At 48.5% G+C, this 16,794-nt stretch overlaps 1 protein-coding gene and 1 long non-coding RNA gene across 3 annotated transcripts in view; one reads left to right on the top strand and one right to left on the bottom strand.

Annotated features, from left to right (window-relative positions):
* Positions 1 to 16,794, top strand: part of ESPN (espin) — a 112,692-nt gene that overhangs the window by 80,229 nt on the left and 15,669 nt on the right. For both annotated transcript variants that reach the window (XM_083512969.1, XM_083512968.1), the window contains exons 8-11: positions 3,720 to 3,887; positions 5,334 to 5,526; positions 13,060 to 13,205; positions 14,701 to 14,979. In XM_083512969.1, coding sequence (XP_083369095.1) covers positions 3,720 to 3,887; positions 5,334 to 5,526; positions 13,060 to 13,205; positions 14,701 to 14,979 — 786 coding nt within the window. The remainder of the gene's footprint in view (positions 1 to 3,719; positions 3,888 to 5,333; positions 5,527 to 13,059; positions 13,206 to 14,700; positions 14,980 to 16,794) is intronic.
* LOC310711490 lies at positions 1,650 to 6,254 on the bottom strand. Its single transcript, XR_014528496.1, has 3 exons — positions 6,243 to 6,254; positions 3,586 to 3,683; positions 1,650 to 1,748 (listed from the first exon to the last, which is right to left on the bottom strand). It is a non-coding gene; the product is annotated as an uncharacterized lncRNA (long non-coding RNA).

Here is a 16,794-nt window from a genome sequence, read left to right as displayed (position 1 = left end):
TTATTGTACCCTACCCTGAAACCGTTGCGATGAAGGGAAGAATTTTAAAGAACTGAAACAAACCAATAAGGCTGTTGTTTTCCTGCCCTGATTTTGCACTTTGTAGAAGCATCTGGATGAGTGTTTCCCAAACTTTGGTCCCCAGCTGTTACTGGACTACAACTCCCATGATCCCTAGCTTGCAGGACCAGTGGTCAAGGATGATGGGAATTGTAGTCTAAAAAACAGTTGGAGGCCCAAGTTTGGGAAACACTGGTCTGGATGAAATAGATCAGCCCCCCCCCCCCACCCGATGTTTGGCACTAGCCTGCTGGATCAGGCCAAAGGGTGATCCAGCAACTGGTTTCCAGCAACTGATATTCAGAAGCCTTACTGCCTCTGACTGTGAAGGGCAGAGCATAGCCATTTTGACTAGTAGCTGTTGTCATGTGGTCACACTGGTTGGGGCTGGAGCGAGCTGTAGTACCAAAACACCTGGAGAGCACCAGGCTGGGGAAGGCAAGACTAGCTAGATCTTTGGACTGATCTAGTGGTGCTCATTCTGATGGGTTTGCTTTTTTAATAGAACCTCTGCGCCTTTAAACTCCCATGTTGCAAGCAGAAATTCAGCAAATGTGATGCTTCCTAGGCCTGCATTGGTGCTCTGGGGAGAACTTCAGCTGCTGTGTTTCTGCTGGCTATACAATTTCTAGTGGTAGAGAGGCCAAAAGGAGAGAGACTCTGGCTTTGGGAGCATTGTTCTATATCACTGTACATCGCCCTGATATTTGACGAGAGGGTGGTGTATCTAAATACTTCAATAAATAAATAAATACACGGGGCAAAGGGCGAGAGAGGAAGGTTTCTGTGGCCTGCCTGCCTTGTTTTCTTACTTTACGTGCAGGGGGCACCCCAATACGTTTTGGTAATCGGGAACCATCAGATCAAGAAATGTGGTGCAGATGGCGCCCCCCCATGCACCCTGGTCCCCAAAACTCCACTGTCCACACTTTTGCCATCCAGAAAAGTCATAGGAGATATCTCCCGAGTGCTTTTGAATAGCTTGTCTCTTCCTCCAAAGGCGGTGGACTCTCCTTCTCGGAAGGTTTTTAAGCAGAGGTTGGATGTCCCATCTGTCAGAGATTCTTTAGTTGTGATGCCCGCGTTGCAAGGGGCTGGACTAGATGACTTTTGGGGGGCCCTTCCAATTTCGCAGTTCTATGGTTCTACTCCCTTGTGCAAATTAATTGAAACAAACAATGAATTTAGTAGTTTATTGTACAAAGCTCACATATACATGTACAAAACTCACATTAGTAACGGATATGACCTCTGCTACTTTTAAGCAGCATTTGAACATGGTTTGGCACGGAGTCTACTAGTTTCAAACAGTCACTGTTGATTTTTGGATCTCTGTACCACACTTGAATCAGCACCTGAATTCGCTTCTCCATAGTTGTACAGTCTGCAGCACGGAGGCCACTTTTGCATACAGCCCACAAATTCTCAATGGGATTTACGTCTGGGGAATTCCCTGGCTAATCAAGTACCTGTATTTGCTGCTCTGTCATGATTTTCTTCACCACTTTTGATGTGTGACAGGGGGCTAGGTCCTGCTGTGATATCGCAGTACCATCAGGATACCTCTTTTCCACCTCTGGAATAACTCTCTTTCATAGAACCTCAATATATTGTGGCGAGCGCATCATTCCTTCTATGGGCTGCAGGCTTCCGACACCATAATGGTCAACTGACTTTTCGTGCTTGTACTGAGTACAGGATTACGAGTAAGATAGAAAACATGCTTTGTTTCAATTAATTTGCACAATGGTGTATGGTTGTTAAGTCACTCTGGGAATTGTAGCTCCCAGAATTCGAACAACTCCCAGCACCCTTAACAAAGGACAGTGCCCAGGCTTCTTGGGAGGAAGCCCCCCCAAAATTGGTATGACGGAGCAAGCTTGTTTTCTGCTTCTCCTCTGGGTAGGACCCGAACCAAGGGATTCAAATTACAAGAAGGGAGGTAAAGGTAAAGGGACCCCTGACCATTAGGTCCAGTCATGACCAACTCTGGGGTTGCGGCGCTCATCTCGCTTTATTGGCCGAGGGAGCCAGCGTACAGCTTCCGGGTCATGTGGTCAGCATGACTAAGCCGCTTCTAGCGAACCAGAGCAGCACACGGAAACGCCGTTTACATTCCCGCCGGAGTGGTACCTATTTATCTACTTGCACTTTGACGTGCTTTCGAACTGCTGGGTTGGCAGGAGCAGGGACCGAGCAACGAGAGCTCACCCCGTTGCAGGGATTTGAACTGCCGACCTTCTGATCGGCAAGTCCTAGGCTCTGTGGTTTAACCCACAGCGCCACCCACGTCCCTTCAAGAAGGGAGAGTCCGACTAAATATTCAGATGGTAAAAGCTGTTTGACAGTGGAACAGACTCCCTCTAAAGGTGGTGGCCTTCATTGGGTGGTTTTAAACAGAGTTTGGATGGCCATCTGTCAGGGATTCTTTGCGCTAGTGCTCTACTGGAGTGGCAAATGAATTGATCATCGCAGCAGGAGAAGTGAAGGCCTGTTCCTCACTGCCAATCATTTAGAAGAAGAAGAGGAAGGTGGAAACCATAGTGAAAGTGGCAAAGGTTCTCTTCTGCTCAGTAAAACTGACACAGCTTATCCATTTCACCAGGTTGTTTTTTTTATTTGCTGCAGAGATGACGACAGCCTTGTCAGTTTTATCACTGCTTTAAAAAAAGTGGAGTGAGACGAGTAATTCTTGCTATGGTAATAGACAGCTGTTGTTAGAGTTACGCAGTCCCTAACTACCCTCAGGCTTAGTATCTGAAAGACATCACACAAAGGAAAGTTGATGGGAAGGGGGGGGGAAGGAAAAAAACTAAGACAATAGTTCTTAATCAAAGAGATAGGTGTGATATCACACTGCACCCACAAAGGAAGGAAGGGAGAATTGGGAGTGCTCATGGAGCGTGCTCACAATTTCCTCCCCCCCCCCTTTGAAATTGAATCAGCTATTTGTCATGGTGACACCAGGTGATTGACAGGTAGGCACACACATATTCAAAGTCCTCTCCTCCTCTTGAGTCCAACCCTGGTCTTTTTCTTTTTCTGCACTCCCTTCCACCACAGAGCCCTGGAGACGGAGGTTAATTGGGATATGGGAAGAGAGCAGACTCGCCAGAGACTGTATGCTCTAATTTGCAGCTGGCTCATGCTAGGATGAAGCCTGCAAGTTGCAGATCTTCCAGATAGATAGATAGATAGATAGATAGATAGATAGATAGATAGATAGATATCCACCTGGAGATTCAAGCCCTCACCTGCCACCAGGAGAGGGCTAAGCAAACCTGGAGACTTCAGGTCACTTCTCATGGTCAGGCAACCCTACATGCTGATGGTCCTATATATATATAGTAGCAGGCTATCTGTGTTGTGTAGGCAGAAGCCAAAGCAATCCAGGGCAACGCGACTGGCCAGCGTGTTCCAACTAATTTACATCTCATAGTTCCCTCAAAGGATCTTGGGAACTGAGTGCGTCAACTAGTTTGGGGCTCAGTATGCTTGTCTATAAAATGGGTCTAATGAGCCTACCTTTTCGCATCCTTTCAAATGAGACTCTGGGCTCTGAGTGGTGCGGGCGCCTTCTCTGCAACATGGAGCTCTGTGGAGCTCTGTCCTCATGCTTTTTGCTGTAATAAAAGAGATCCGGCATCTTGGTTTTCCAGCTCACCTCACTTGAGAGCAGCCCAGAACTGCGGCGTGTCGACTCTAGCAGGAAATCAAGGAACTTCAACAAGCAGCCCAGCACCGGGGATTACTACAAGCACCTGGGCAGCGGTGGTAGCGTGGGAGAGCAAACCGGGAACAACCGCAGGATGGCACACAGTGAGGAGGTGAGCCACTAGGGAATACTGCTTCCTTCTGGCCAGCTGCTGTTCCTCTCTAGCCATTCTGAGTAACATCCCATTGCTTGTCGGGGACGGGGGGAGAGTATGTGGTCCTTGTGAAGGCTCTTTGCAGAGCATAGGCCTTCCGACAACAGTCAGAGGTAGAGACAGTGGGTTGCCCTAGACTGAAAACAGACACAACCTTCTTAAAAATGGTTTATATATAGATTGCATTTATAGCCCACTTTTCTCTGCAAGGAGCTCAAAGCGGCATACATGGTTCTCTCTTTCTCTCCTTGTTTAATCCCCACAACAACCCTGTGATGTAGGTGAGGCTAAGAGGCAGTGCAAGGCACCCAAGGTCACTGTCCAAATGAGGATTTGAACCCTGGTCTCTCCCAGGACTTGGTCCAACACACTAACCACTACACCATGCTGTCCGTCTGATCACAGTAGGTTTATGTGACAAACCATGACTCAAACACTAGGTCCAATCTCCCTGGCCCTCCTCTGTTGCTTCAGATAGTTCATCCACTTTTAAAAACATTTTTTTAACACACTTAAATGCATATACAACCAGCTCCCCCAAATCCACAGTTATTTTCTAGCATAGTTGCAAAACTGTTCCTGCGATTGCTTCGAGACCAAGGTGTGTTGGTGAATTCACATATGCTAGCCAGTAGGTGCTGGCTTCTCCCTGATGGGCTGCAAACATGCAAAATCAGCCTCTCCCCCTTTTGTGGCACAGCAGCTGGTGAGGTAGACCAGGAAACAGTAAGCAGGCAGAGCAAAAGACCAGCTGCCCTCCTCCCCAGCTGTCTCTGGCAGACACCTGCCTCCTTTTTGACCACAGTGGCTGTTTTCTGCTTTCTACCCCACCTCACTGCCCCTCTCTGGAAGAAGACACCTGGATTTGCGGGGAAGTCACTTCCACTGCTCTCAAACGATGTATCCACCTGCATCTTGGCTGCAGGTGGGTGGTCAAGGTGGGACTTGAGCTGCATATCTCTGTGTCAGCTTGTCTGCCCTACTTCTGTGGAAGTAGACAAAGGTGGGTTGGTGAGGTCACACATACTAGCCAGTAGGTGCTGGCTTCTCTCTGTTGAAATCCAGGCTTTGATCCTCCCCAAGGAGGGCCATCCTCTGAGTGGAGGTTGAGTGATAAAACCTAAGAAGATTCCTGTTGGATCAGGCCAATGGCCCATCCATTCCAGCACCCTGTTCTCACAGTGGCCAACCAGGTGCCCACTATGGCAGGACCAGAGCACAAGAGCCCTTTCCCCTCCTATGGCTTCCCAAAACTGGTATTCAGAAGCTATGGAGGCAGAGCACAGTCGTTGTAGCTAGTAGTTGCAGCATTTCTTGGTGAGGGCACTGATTTTCTCTGTCTCTCATTCCCCCTTCCCATACTTCTGTTGCCGCTGCTGCTATTGTTGTCAATTTCCTTCTCAGGCTTCCCTTCTGTCCAACGACAACGTGCAAAATGGGAGTCCAGCGGAGAACAAGCCTTCCGGGGAGATGCCTCCCCCTCCTCCTCCCCCACCCCTCCCCGAGGGCGTCTGCCCCCCACCGCCACCCCCTCCATTGCCAACAGAGAACCACCCTCCATCCACCAGCCAGCGGCGATCATCTTCCTCCACCGGAAGTAAGTCAGACAGCGACTTTCCCATCTGACAGACGTATCAGCCATTATTGGCTGTGACGGTTATGTGAAGCATCCGTGTTGGCCTCTGAATCAAAGTGGGAAGTGGGTATTGCCCTGTTTCTGAGCTTCCCAGAAACACCTGGTTGGACAGTGTGGGAAACCAAAGATCCATGTGGCAGCCACGAGAACAAATTATTTTAAAAAATAATCATTTAAAGCCAAATTGGGATGCAGGAGATAGAAGTGTGAAACAGAGTAGTTGATCAACAAGAACAAAGTCCAGCAGGTCAAAAGCCGTGTTTGACCATTTAAAATAATAATAATAATAATAACCCCCAATGTTTTTATGGATCCAAACAGGCTTGGGAACACCCAGAGCTCAGAGTTCCACTGCTTCTGCTTCACGGTGACTGTGGGTCACAGGCTAGTGTGTGTTTTACAGCTTCCCCGCTTTCCCTGTCCTCTCCCTGCAATCTCAAAGTCCACCAGATTCCACACTGAACTGTCAAATGGAAGCAAATTGTAGCTTTAAAAATGTCAGCGTGACTCGGATGTTTCGTGTTCTTGTCTAAAATTCCAAGAAGACCTGGAACTGTCTGAAAACAGAGGGTGTTGAGGCAAAAAAAATATAGCCACGATTCTCCTTTGGGGGCTGCAGGTAGATTATTATTATTTTTTATAAGAGGAGGCAGAAGGAAGCGGTTATCTCGACTTACCTTTATCCAAACTCCACCCCTCCGACTTAGCCCTGCCTTTTCCTCTCACTTGGCCCGAGTGGCAGATTTCTGGCTCCCACCCCCAAGGACCTGCTGTGTTGGCCGTCCCCACCCCCCACCCCACCCCAGAGCTTTGCACCAGCCTGTTCAATGAGCAATGGCTGCTTTTTCCAGGAAGGATTTCTCCACTTGGAAGCCATGAAGAGTAAGTCCAGTGAGCCATTTTGCCATATCTCTGACTGTACCTATTTAATATGCTTGTGTTGTGTAGCTTCCTTGCTTCAGAGCTCTTAATTTGTGTGGGGTTGAGCTTTCTTGAGGACTAGTCACACTCGCTGTGAGCATGCCAGACTACAGCTGAAAAAATTCTGGGGACCCATACTGAGCCTACTAAATTGTCTAATTTTGCATAAAATTAGACAATTGTTTTCTTGCCATGGGGTGTGGCTAAGAGGCTCTCAGGGCCCTGATTCTGTATCTGTGACCCCAAGGAATCTTATTCAGCGGCTTGCCTCTGGATTCTGAGGTTTCCGAAGTTCCCCACATACTTCTGAGTACAGCTCCACAACCCAAGGGACTAGAAACTTGGCAAGAAGGTGTTAAACTTTTTTTAAAAAAATGAATTTGAATGCTAAGGGGTTGTTGTTTTTCTGCGCTTCTGCAGAATTGTGCCCCTTGGCATACATATTTTGGGCAGGCTGAAGGCTGCCCAACTTATTGGAGGCTGGATCTCGCAATCTTACTACAAGCGGTTAATATTTGAGTAGTGAGATGTCCATAAGACATTCTTATACACATGTATAAGGAAGTGTCCCAGATGGTGAAGAAACAGTCATTATCATATTTTTGAGCATTTATATCAATGACATTCTCACAATAATTCTCGAAACACCCTTTTAGGTCAGGGGAGAGTACTACTCTAAGGAAGACAGACAGACAAGGATCCCCCCCCCCCCCCGAGGGTAATCAGAGCATGGCTGGTGCAGGTATACTGTAGGAAGGAAGGATAGTAACTTGTATAGGTCTATTATTTTAATAATTTTCATGGACTTCGCTGTGTGGGCGGCACTCTAAACTTGCTCAGAGGCACCCTTTCCCCTCTGTCCCCCTTGTAAGTCTCAAGACATACTATTTGACAGGATTTTGGGAATCCCATGTTATGCTGATGAAGAACTCAGTCTCAGTGTCTTATATTTGGACATTTTGGGAGCAAACAGGAGCCCCCCCTTTTTTTTAGTAAAACCAGAATTTCTTGGGGAAGTATGGGCCCCTGAGAAAGTGGTTGCTTTCCCTTGGAAACGGTCAGTTGTAAACTTAAATGGAAGGAGCTATTCACTTCTTCCAAGAAGGGAAAGAACCGGCTGTTGAACTAGATTGTCAGCACTCTTGCAAAACTACAATTCCCAGGATTCCGTAGGGGAAGTCACGAGGGCTCAACTGGTGCAAAACCCATGCACTATCTTGTAGTTCAGAAATGTTCTCCCTCCCACTCTCTGCTTTTAAATACATCTGCAGTTGCCTCCCTTAGCAAAGGCTTTAGCTCCTTAAAATATTGATGGAGGCTTAATCCTCAGGCTTTTGTGTTGGGTGCTTACCTGTCACCACACCCCATGCCAAGCCTACATTATTTAGTACAAATTGAGTCTGGCAATGCATCCGGGTTGTGGGATGCAAATGGCAATAAGGGCGTTAGAGCCTCAGTTTACGGACGTACACACCGAATCTCTGTCTCTATATCCTGACTGAGAAACACACACAGAAGCTTGTTTCTAAAAGACTATGTCGCTCCATTAGGCTGAGCCATTCCTTACAGAAGCCTGCCAAATGCCTCTAGGAAACTCATATGCTTCTGCTTCCCTGACTCATGCAGAGACGCAACAGGCAACCTCCTCAAGGCAAATGGTTGCCTTCTCTCTGCTTCAATTATTCAGGATGTAGAGATGCTCTACCACCAAGCTGTGGCCTTTCCTCCAAAGGCCAAATGTGGGCTGGAAGGGTACTGGGAATTGTTATTGCTATGGGAGATCCCAGAATGCTTTGCTGAGCACCCAGAACAGCTATGAAACAGGGAGGAAGCTGGTTTGCATTTCAAACCATGCTACAAACATCATACAAGTCTCTTGGTAAACGCTGCTGATCCCCAGAGGCTTCACACAGAATCACAGTTCTCGCGCCTCAGAGACAATTGCTCATTTTCTTCCTCTGCAGAAATGGCCAAGCCCAATTAATTTGTCTCCCCAAAGCAACTGCAGTTTTTGTTTTGCCTCAGTGTGCCTCCCAGAATCTGCACAGCCTCACACTATTTAAATACGTTTTGGGAAATTTTCCACCGTGTGCCTCCTTGCAAAATCCCGGTGCAGGGAAAAAGTCACAGTGGCTTTCCATGATGCAAGGATATGATAAATCACTATTGATGTGAGAGGTATCTTCAAATATCTGATGGGCTGTCACAGGGAAGGTGGAGCAAGCTTGTCGTCTGCTGCTCCAGAGGGGAGGACCCAGACCAGGGCTTTGATTGACAAGGAAGGAGATGCCAACTAAATATTAGGAAGAACTTTCTGGTGGTAAGAGCTGCTTGACCGTGGAACGGATGTCCTTGGAAGGCGGTGGATTCTCCTTTGTTGGAGGTTCTTAAGCAGAGGTTGGATGACCACCTGCCAGGGGTGCTTTAGCCATGACTCCTTCATTGCATGAGGTTGGACTAGATGATCCTTGGGTTTCCCTTCCAACTCCACAATCCTGCGGTCCATTTTTTTAAAAAAAACTTATGTGGAAATGGAATGAACTGAACTTTAGAAATGAGAAAAAAGAGAGGGGCTGAAATAGACACATCCTGCCCTCCCTTAGAGATTTTTAAAGAGACATTGGATGGCATATACATGTCCCCTGGCTATAAAGTGTATTCAAAGATAAGAAGTTCACATCTTACATTAAAAACCTGACAGTACCAAATTATCGAAGGCTTTTCACCAAAGCCAGACTAAGCGTCTTTCCTTCTGCAGTGCTGGATGGCAGGTTGAGAGGAGTTCCCTACCAGGACAGACTTTGCTCGTGTGCTCAAGACATCGATTCCATAAAACATATTTTGTTGCACTGTGCAAAATATGAGCAAGCCAGGGCTGAACTGATATTACCCTTGCTGGTACCTTTCCTGGGAAAATCAGAGGCTCACTATGTCAGGTTCCTATTGGAAGACCGGACAAACGCTAGAACATTAGCAGTGGCCAAGTTTTTATGGGTGGTTGCAAGAACCAATGAGCCCTATATTCTGAACGAAATGCTTGTTTAACCTGCAGGTAGGCTGTATGAATTGTGTATTGCTTTGTAACGATTTTTTGGGTCTCTGGACCGTAATAGAGGTTGATGATGATGAGATAAGAAGGAGGAAAGGGTGCTGTGGCAACCAGTGTCAGCCGCAGTGGTCCCCATTATTTGCACAATACTGGGCCTTTTCACCTGCTGCCCTCACCTGCTGCTACTACCTGGGGGCCCATGGGCTGCGAGTCCCCAGACCTCAGCCCCAAAACTCAGGGGCTAAGTTTCCACCAGAGCCGAGGGCAGAAGCTCACTGTGGGTCAGAGCAGTGCTCGTTCTCCTGGGAATGCCTTGTCCCCTCTGCAGTCTCTCTCACTAGTTCACCCCTCCCCAACCCCGATTGTCCTGTGCCCGCTGCCCCTCTGCTGGAGGAGGCACACAGGGCTCCTTTTGTTTGTGCTCATATGCTCCGCATTAGCCGAGCCACGTGGACATCTATCAGGGGCCCCCGGGGGCTTATTAGCGCTTCCAATTTGGCAGCCGCTCAACACATGGCGCTTATTAGCCCTGAATCCAGGAGGATTTGGGGTCTCAAGCCGGCTCTTAATAGCATGTCGTTTTCTCAAAGTGGGCCATTAATGCCAGCAGGCTTTTTGTCTTTGCTCCCCGAGGGGAAAGGCGCTCCCGAGACCCCGTCCATTCATTCCTCCTGCCCGGAGGAGGGAGGCTGACGCCGGAGCCTTTCCTTCCGCCCCTTTCTGGTGGCACCATGGCCCCTTGCTAGGGAATTAGGAGCAACGGAGCCGCATGGCGCAGGAAGACAGATGGTGGCGCGAGGAGCCTGGGTCTTGTCTTGCCGCGCCGTCTGCTCAGGAGCGCTGGGGCTGCGCCCTGCGTGCTATGCTGACGCACACCAAACAGGGCAAGTATCCTCCTTGCAGTAGACCAGCTTTGGCAACCGCCTCCCCGCCCCCTAAGTGGGTCAGAACACCCAGGGCAATGTTAGTGGTTCAATTTCCTGCTCTTCTGTGGTTGGTGCCAGGTGTGTGAGGTCAGGCGACGGCTGGAGCAAACCTCTAGTCCTGCACTCCAGAATCAGAACTAGCCAGGTGGGGAGGCGATGCAACCCAACGGGACTAAATAGCTCCCGAAATGGGATTTTCATTAGCCCAGATCAGCGCTATTCCGGGTCCCCCTGGGAAGATGGGAGGGGCTGGCACCTGGCTAACGCAGCCCTGGCCTTCCCCTGGCCTCCTTTATCCCTTCTTAACCTCTACCTGTCTGATTCCTTGCACCTGAACGCTGGATGGGTCGCGTCAGGAAAAGGTGAGGCGCCATTGCGGGCTTCAGAGGAGGGGTGCGTGGTCTGCTGGGAGGACCCGATCAAGAGGATATTCTGCCTAAACGTTAGGAAGAACTCCCTGATGGTGAGAGCTGTTGGACAGTGGAGGGGGCTCCCTCGGAAGGTGGTTGGAGGTTTTCAAGCAGAGGCTAGGTGGCGATTTGCCAGGGATTCCTTAGCTGCGATTCCTGCACTTGAAGGGGGGTTGGACTAGATGACCCTTGGCACTCTTTCCAACTGCACAAGTCTATCCGTCTTTGAAGTGTCAGGCACCCTGTTTGCATCCTGCACGCTTCAGTCTGTGGGCTTCCTTTTCCATATGAGTCGTCCCGGTTTGGGCTGCCGTGAAACTGGTTGGAGGTGTTGGCATGTTTTGGTTCTTCCCCGAACGACAGCAAAGCTGGCTTTTTGCGGTGATGTCGTGGGACACCTCTGCCCACTCTACTTTCCCCCCACTGGCTTTGAACATGGTGTAGCGATTAGCTTGCCGTTGCTTTGAATGTTTCCAGCTTCCACCAAGATGGGATTACCATGTGCGTCCCAGGCTCGCCGGGGCTCTTAAGGACATCATCGCCCCCGCATTGCATATTTTTTGTGTTCCAAGACGGTTCCTTCAAATACACAGAGAATAGGTGTGGCGCTCTTGACTCCAGGGTTTTTTTTGGGGGGGGGGTGTCATTTGCAGAACTTGACTTGGTAGAGCTCCTTAAGAAGCCCGGTGGAAGCAGTAGAGGTCTGTCTGGTGAGCGATGTCACACAAATGAAGACGCCCGATTCTCCTGCCAGTGACTGGAAATGCTCAACTCACTTGCTGTGGACCATGATTAACTCCGAGGCAGCCTAATTGGGGGAGGGGGAGGCATGGGCTTGAGCAATTACTCAGAGAGCTCTCGATTGGCAGAATTGTTTGATCTTCCAGCTCCAACCATTGAGCCTCTTTCTTACAAAGATAATGTGAAAAATGTCTCTTGAGTGAGGTTGCAATTAGGTGAGGCAACAGGTCACAGATCTCCAGGAGTTTTATATAAATAGTAGTAGTAGCAGCAGCTATGTGGGGGTGGAATATGATGAGGATCTTTTTTCTGGTCATGCACTTTTTCTGGAGAAAATGCCCCCCTCCCCATTATCTTCAAAACCTTGCCAGAGACTGCAGTCAGGGGAATTGTATGCATGAAGAGGTGGAGAAGAGGTTAGGTTTTGTTTCTGTTTGCAGGACAAACTCCCTTGTTTCCTCAACCCAAATGCGAACTGAAATTTCCACTCCACTGAATTTTGCAATGCATTTATCTGGCCAGGTGATGCATGCAAAAATGTATGTGTTAGGAAAAATAACATACATATAAGAATGCAACATAAGTGGGGAAACAGCTTGCAATGATGTGTATGCTAGCCAAATCTGCATACAAAAATGGGTTTTGTTAGAAGAAATCCGCAGTAAAATGCCAATAATTGTTTGTGGGGTGTTGTTGCATTTTAATGCAAATTGCTGTGGAAATATGAGATGAGTTGGAAGAATGAGAAACTCAGAGAACTGAAATTAAAAGGATCTGTCGTTCCTAGGATGAATGCTCCCCTGTTGTTGTTTTAAAAAATCCATCCGCATGGAAAACTAGCAAGTCAGAGAGGAGGAGATGTGGGCAGTTTATTGCAGACAAGTTTGGAGGGGAAGAATCCACATGACAATGTCCTCATCAAAATGCCACCCTGCATTTTCTACCCCACGTTTAATCAGGATCAACTCTTTTTGGGGTTTATTGGTTTGTTTTACTGATCGGATTTTCCTCGGAAACAGTAAATCCGGATTAAATGGGGAAATATTGTGTGGTGGCATTGTGGCGTAGATGCTGCAAATGTATGAACAGCAGCAAGGTCACGATCAACCACCACATGGAAGTGGCTTGGGTTTCATGTAAGCCCTAGGTCAGGGGTCAGCAAACTTTTTCAGCAGGGGGCCAGTCCACTGTCCCTCAGACCTTGTGGGGGGCCGGACTATATTTTTTGGGGGGGAAATGAACTAATTCCTATGCCCCACAAATAACCCAGAGATGCATTTTAAATAAAAGGATACATTCTACTCATGTAAAAACATGCTGATTCCCAGACAGCCCGTGGGCTGGATTTAGAAGGTGATTGGGCCAGATCCGGACAAACTGAATTTAAGAAATGAGAAAGTGAGAGGGGCTGAAATTGATGCGCCCTCCCCTTCACCCTCTGTTTCAGGCACCAAGTCATTCAACATGATGTCCCCGACCGGTGACAACGCAGAGCTGCTGGCAGAAATCAAAGCTGGGAAGAGCCTGAAGCCTACACCCCAGAGCAAGGGCTTCACCACCATATTCTCGGGCTCTGGCCAGACAGCCACCAACGTAGGTGACGGACTGGGTTGCCTGCCTGTTTGCCAACCACGTTCCTCCTTATCCTCCTTAGAAGTGCGAGTGGGGGGAGGGCAGAGGCCCCAAAGAAGCTTTTGGAGCAGGATTAACTCTTTGTAATTAGAAGCAGGGAAGCTGATTGGCTGCTGTGTGTGTGTGTGTGTGTGTGTGTGTGAGAGAGAGAGAGAGAGAGAGAGAGAGAGAGAGAGAGAGAGAGGAGTCTTCTGGAGCTCAGTTCAACAGCATCGTCCTTAGAGGATGTGGGGGTGGGCAGCAGATGGGGGCTTATCAGTGGGGTCCTTAAGCTTTTACTAATGCAAAAACAAGGCTGGGTTTTTTTGGCAGGGGGGGATTCCTCACTCCAGCTGCAGGGAATGCTGCCCCACGTGGCTGCACTCTTGCAAACTGTTCCCAGCAGTAATAATAATAACAATAATTTATTATTTATACCCTGCCCATCCGGCTGGGTTTCCCCAGCCACTCTGGGCAGAAAGCAAATTCCAAAATCCACCTTGAGGCAATTCCTCAAGCCTGCCAAAATGTCCCCAAACAGTAAGTATCTAAAGAGAAGAGCTCAAATGGCTGTAGGTGTCTCCCCCACCCCATGTATAGCATGCTTTTATTTCTTATACAAGTATTGGAGGCACATGGGCACTCCGTAACCACAGGTATATTGGGGCATGTTGAATTTTTCAACTTCCAATTCCAAAAATGAGGATGGGCAAAGAAGTTGTAACATGACTTGGGAATTCAAAAGATATTTTGGTTAAATTGACATAATTTGGTTTTGCTTGGTAAATAACTACAGAAGAATATTGACTCATCCGATTATTTGTGTGTATGTTTGTGTGTGAAAAATGGCATGGAAATGATTTTAAAATGATTGCCAAGTGCCTGGAGATCCTGTCAAAACATCAAGAAGAGGTTTCTGGGGAATGGGGCGGAACCACTGGCTGAGAGGCTGGTACCATGGGCCAAGCTTGGTCATCAGATGATCTGTTTGGTTTGTGCCCTCCACACCAAGGAGTTACCCCTGCGATGCTTGATCACAGCCCTTGATGGGAAGACCTTGTCTAACAGCCGGCAGATGGGTAGCATTGGCAAGATACTAGACGCAGCTACAACCTTGACATTGAACCTTCGCCAAACTCTCACTTCGCTGAGTGACAATGTCGTAAAGAATCTGTCTACTGATTAAGTGTTGGCTCACACAGGCTGTAAGGACAGGGAAACCTCCCACGGATCTGGCCCTACTTGAAATTGGTGCAGTGAGCTGTTCAAGGAGGTGGTTAGCAACAGCAAACAGGCTTTGTCACTTACGGGTTTCAAAACATTGTCCATTTTCCTTTGTGATAATGTTCTTGTTTTATCTTTTTTGGGTAGAGCGCTGTTTTACACACAAGTGGTGTATCCGTTTTATGAAATAAGTAAGTGCAAACCGAACTCTCGTTCCTAACTCTCGGTTCCTTTTCACCCCACCCAACTCCAGGCCGAGGCTCCTGCATCTTCCCCTTCCCCTACCAGGACACCGACCCCTCCGTCCACCCCGGATGCGCCTCCCGTGCCCAGACCGGCGGCCTCCCCGGAGCCAGTGGTCAATGGCTCCTCGTTGTCGCCCTCCTCGTCAGCCGCGGCTGGCCAGGTGGACATTGAGGCCCTGATCCCCACCCACGATGAGCAGGGGAGACCCATCCCGGAGTGGAAGCGCCAGGTGATGGTCCGCAAGCTGCAGGTGAAGATCCAGGAAGAGGAAGAGCAGAGGCGCAAGGTAGGAAGCGTGGGGGGGGCGTGAGGGGGCATGGAGGGGCTGGTCAGCATGGCGTGGTGCTGCGTGCTCTGGTCTTGTCACCTGTGTTTGCTGTGAGGATCCCTCTGAGGAAAGCATCAACCCTTGGCCCCACGGCCTCAAGACCCCCTTCAAGGGCTGCTGAACTCACCCCTGACCATTGGGCTAGACTGTCCGGGGCTTGATGAGAGTCCCAACAGCATGGACACCAAGCTGAGGAAGGTGCTCAGTCCACTAGCTCTTTCTGGATTCTCCTCCCCTTCCTGATCTACTGTTCTCCAGCCCAGAGTGGGTTTCCTGGGAGGAACCACCTCCACCCACCCCTGGGGACTGCCTTCTCCTGGGCCAGATCATTTTGATCCACCAAGCTCTTTATTGCCTCAGCTAGCTGGCAGGAACCTTTGAATATTACATCGGAAGCTGCCCTAATGTTACTTTAGGACAAGGAGCGGCTCACCTGTGGTCCTTCCAATACGGTATTGTTGTTTATGACTCACAATCATTTGGGTTTGGTTTTCTAAATTTGTTTTATTTCACAAGGTTTATGCATCACTTGATTGTGAGGGGGGAATCTCAAAAGGGCTTTACAGGAAGAATAAGGCAATGGCACAGAAGAACAGCTATCTAAACTGTTCAGAAAATGAAATCAATGATAAGCTAGAAATGGATTAAAATGCAATTGTTGTTACTACTCCTACTCCTACTATTATTATTACCATTTCTATTTATTTATCCATTTATCCCACCTTTCCTCCAAAGAAAGTGCAGAATTCTGGGTTTCTGCCAGTAACAACCATAACAAAAATTCTACTGGGTTGGTCCAAAGTTCAATCTAGTTTAGTCTTTTACAACCTAATGCTCTCCAAATGTTTTTAGCACAGTTATGCTGCCTGGAACTGCAAATTAAAATGTTTGGGAGGGGCGGTTTTATTTTATCATGATTTCTTTTTTGTATTTATATCCCAGCATTTTCTCCAAGGGGCTCAAGGTGGCATAGATGGTTTCCCCCTTCCTCATTAAATCCCCACAGCAACCCTGTGAGGTAGGTTAGGCTGAGAGACAGCAATTGGCCCATGGTCACCCAGCGACCTTTGTGGCTGAGTGGGGATTTGAACCCTGGTCTTGCCCAGGTCCTAGTCCAACGCACTAACCCCTACACCACCATTGGCTCTAGATAACAGAAAGGACTCCAATTATTATCACTATTCACCAGAATAACTTGCTTCAGTGGCCAGATTTGGCCCACTGGACCTCCATCCATCTGGCTTGGACACTCCGTCAAAGGCAAGCAATGCAGACTGCAATCCATTCTGTTGCACCAGCTACGGCGGGGGGGACTTGTGATAAGCAGACATCCTCCTCCGCTGCAGAGCGACAACGGCGTTGTTCTGCCAGCTGGGCAGGTTAATGTGCTACCTGCAGGGGCCTAGGGACAATTACTGCACCGGTTCGATTTCCCTGCTCCTTCCTGCCGGGCCAGTATGAGCTGTGGGTGCACCAGTTGCTGCACCCCTCCATAACCAGGGTTTGGACTGTCGTGTTGTATGATGAGCTACAGTTATATCAACCCTACTAGCAGATTGTTCCTATGGACACCTGTATCTATCTACCTATCAATCCTATTCATTTCTCCACTCCTCCTTAGCTACATTGCAGGGAGTTGGACTAGAGGACCCTTGGGGCCCTTTCCAGCTCCTCAATTCTGTGAGTCTATGATCCATCTTCCTTCCTTCCTTGACCTTCAGTCTCCAACATGAGCAGCCTGGTTCCATGGCCCCTTTTGCAAATCAAGTTCAT

This window comes from Podarcis liolepis, assembly GCF_965112155.1.
Source record: "Podarcis liolepis genome assembly, chromosome: 7".
In the NCBI taxonomy this organism is placed as follows: domain Eukaryota; kingdom Metazoa; phylum Chordata; class Lepidosauria; order Squamata; family Lacertidae; genus Podarcis; species Podarcis liolepis.
This window is presented reverse-complemented; position numbering and strand designations above follow the sequence as displayed.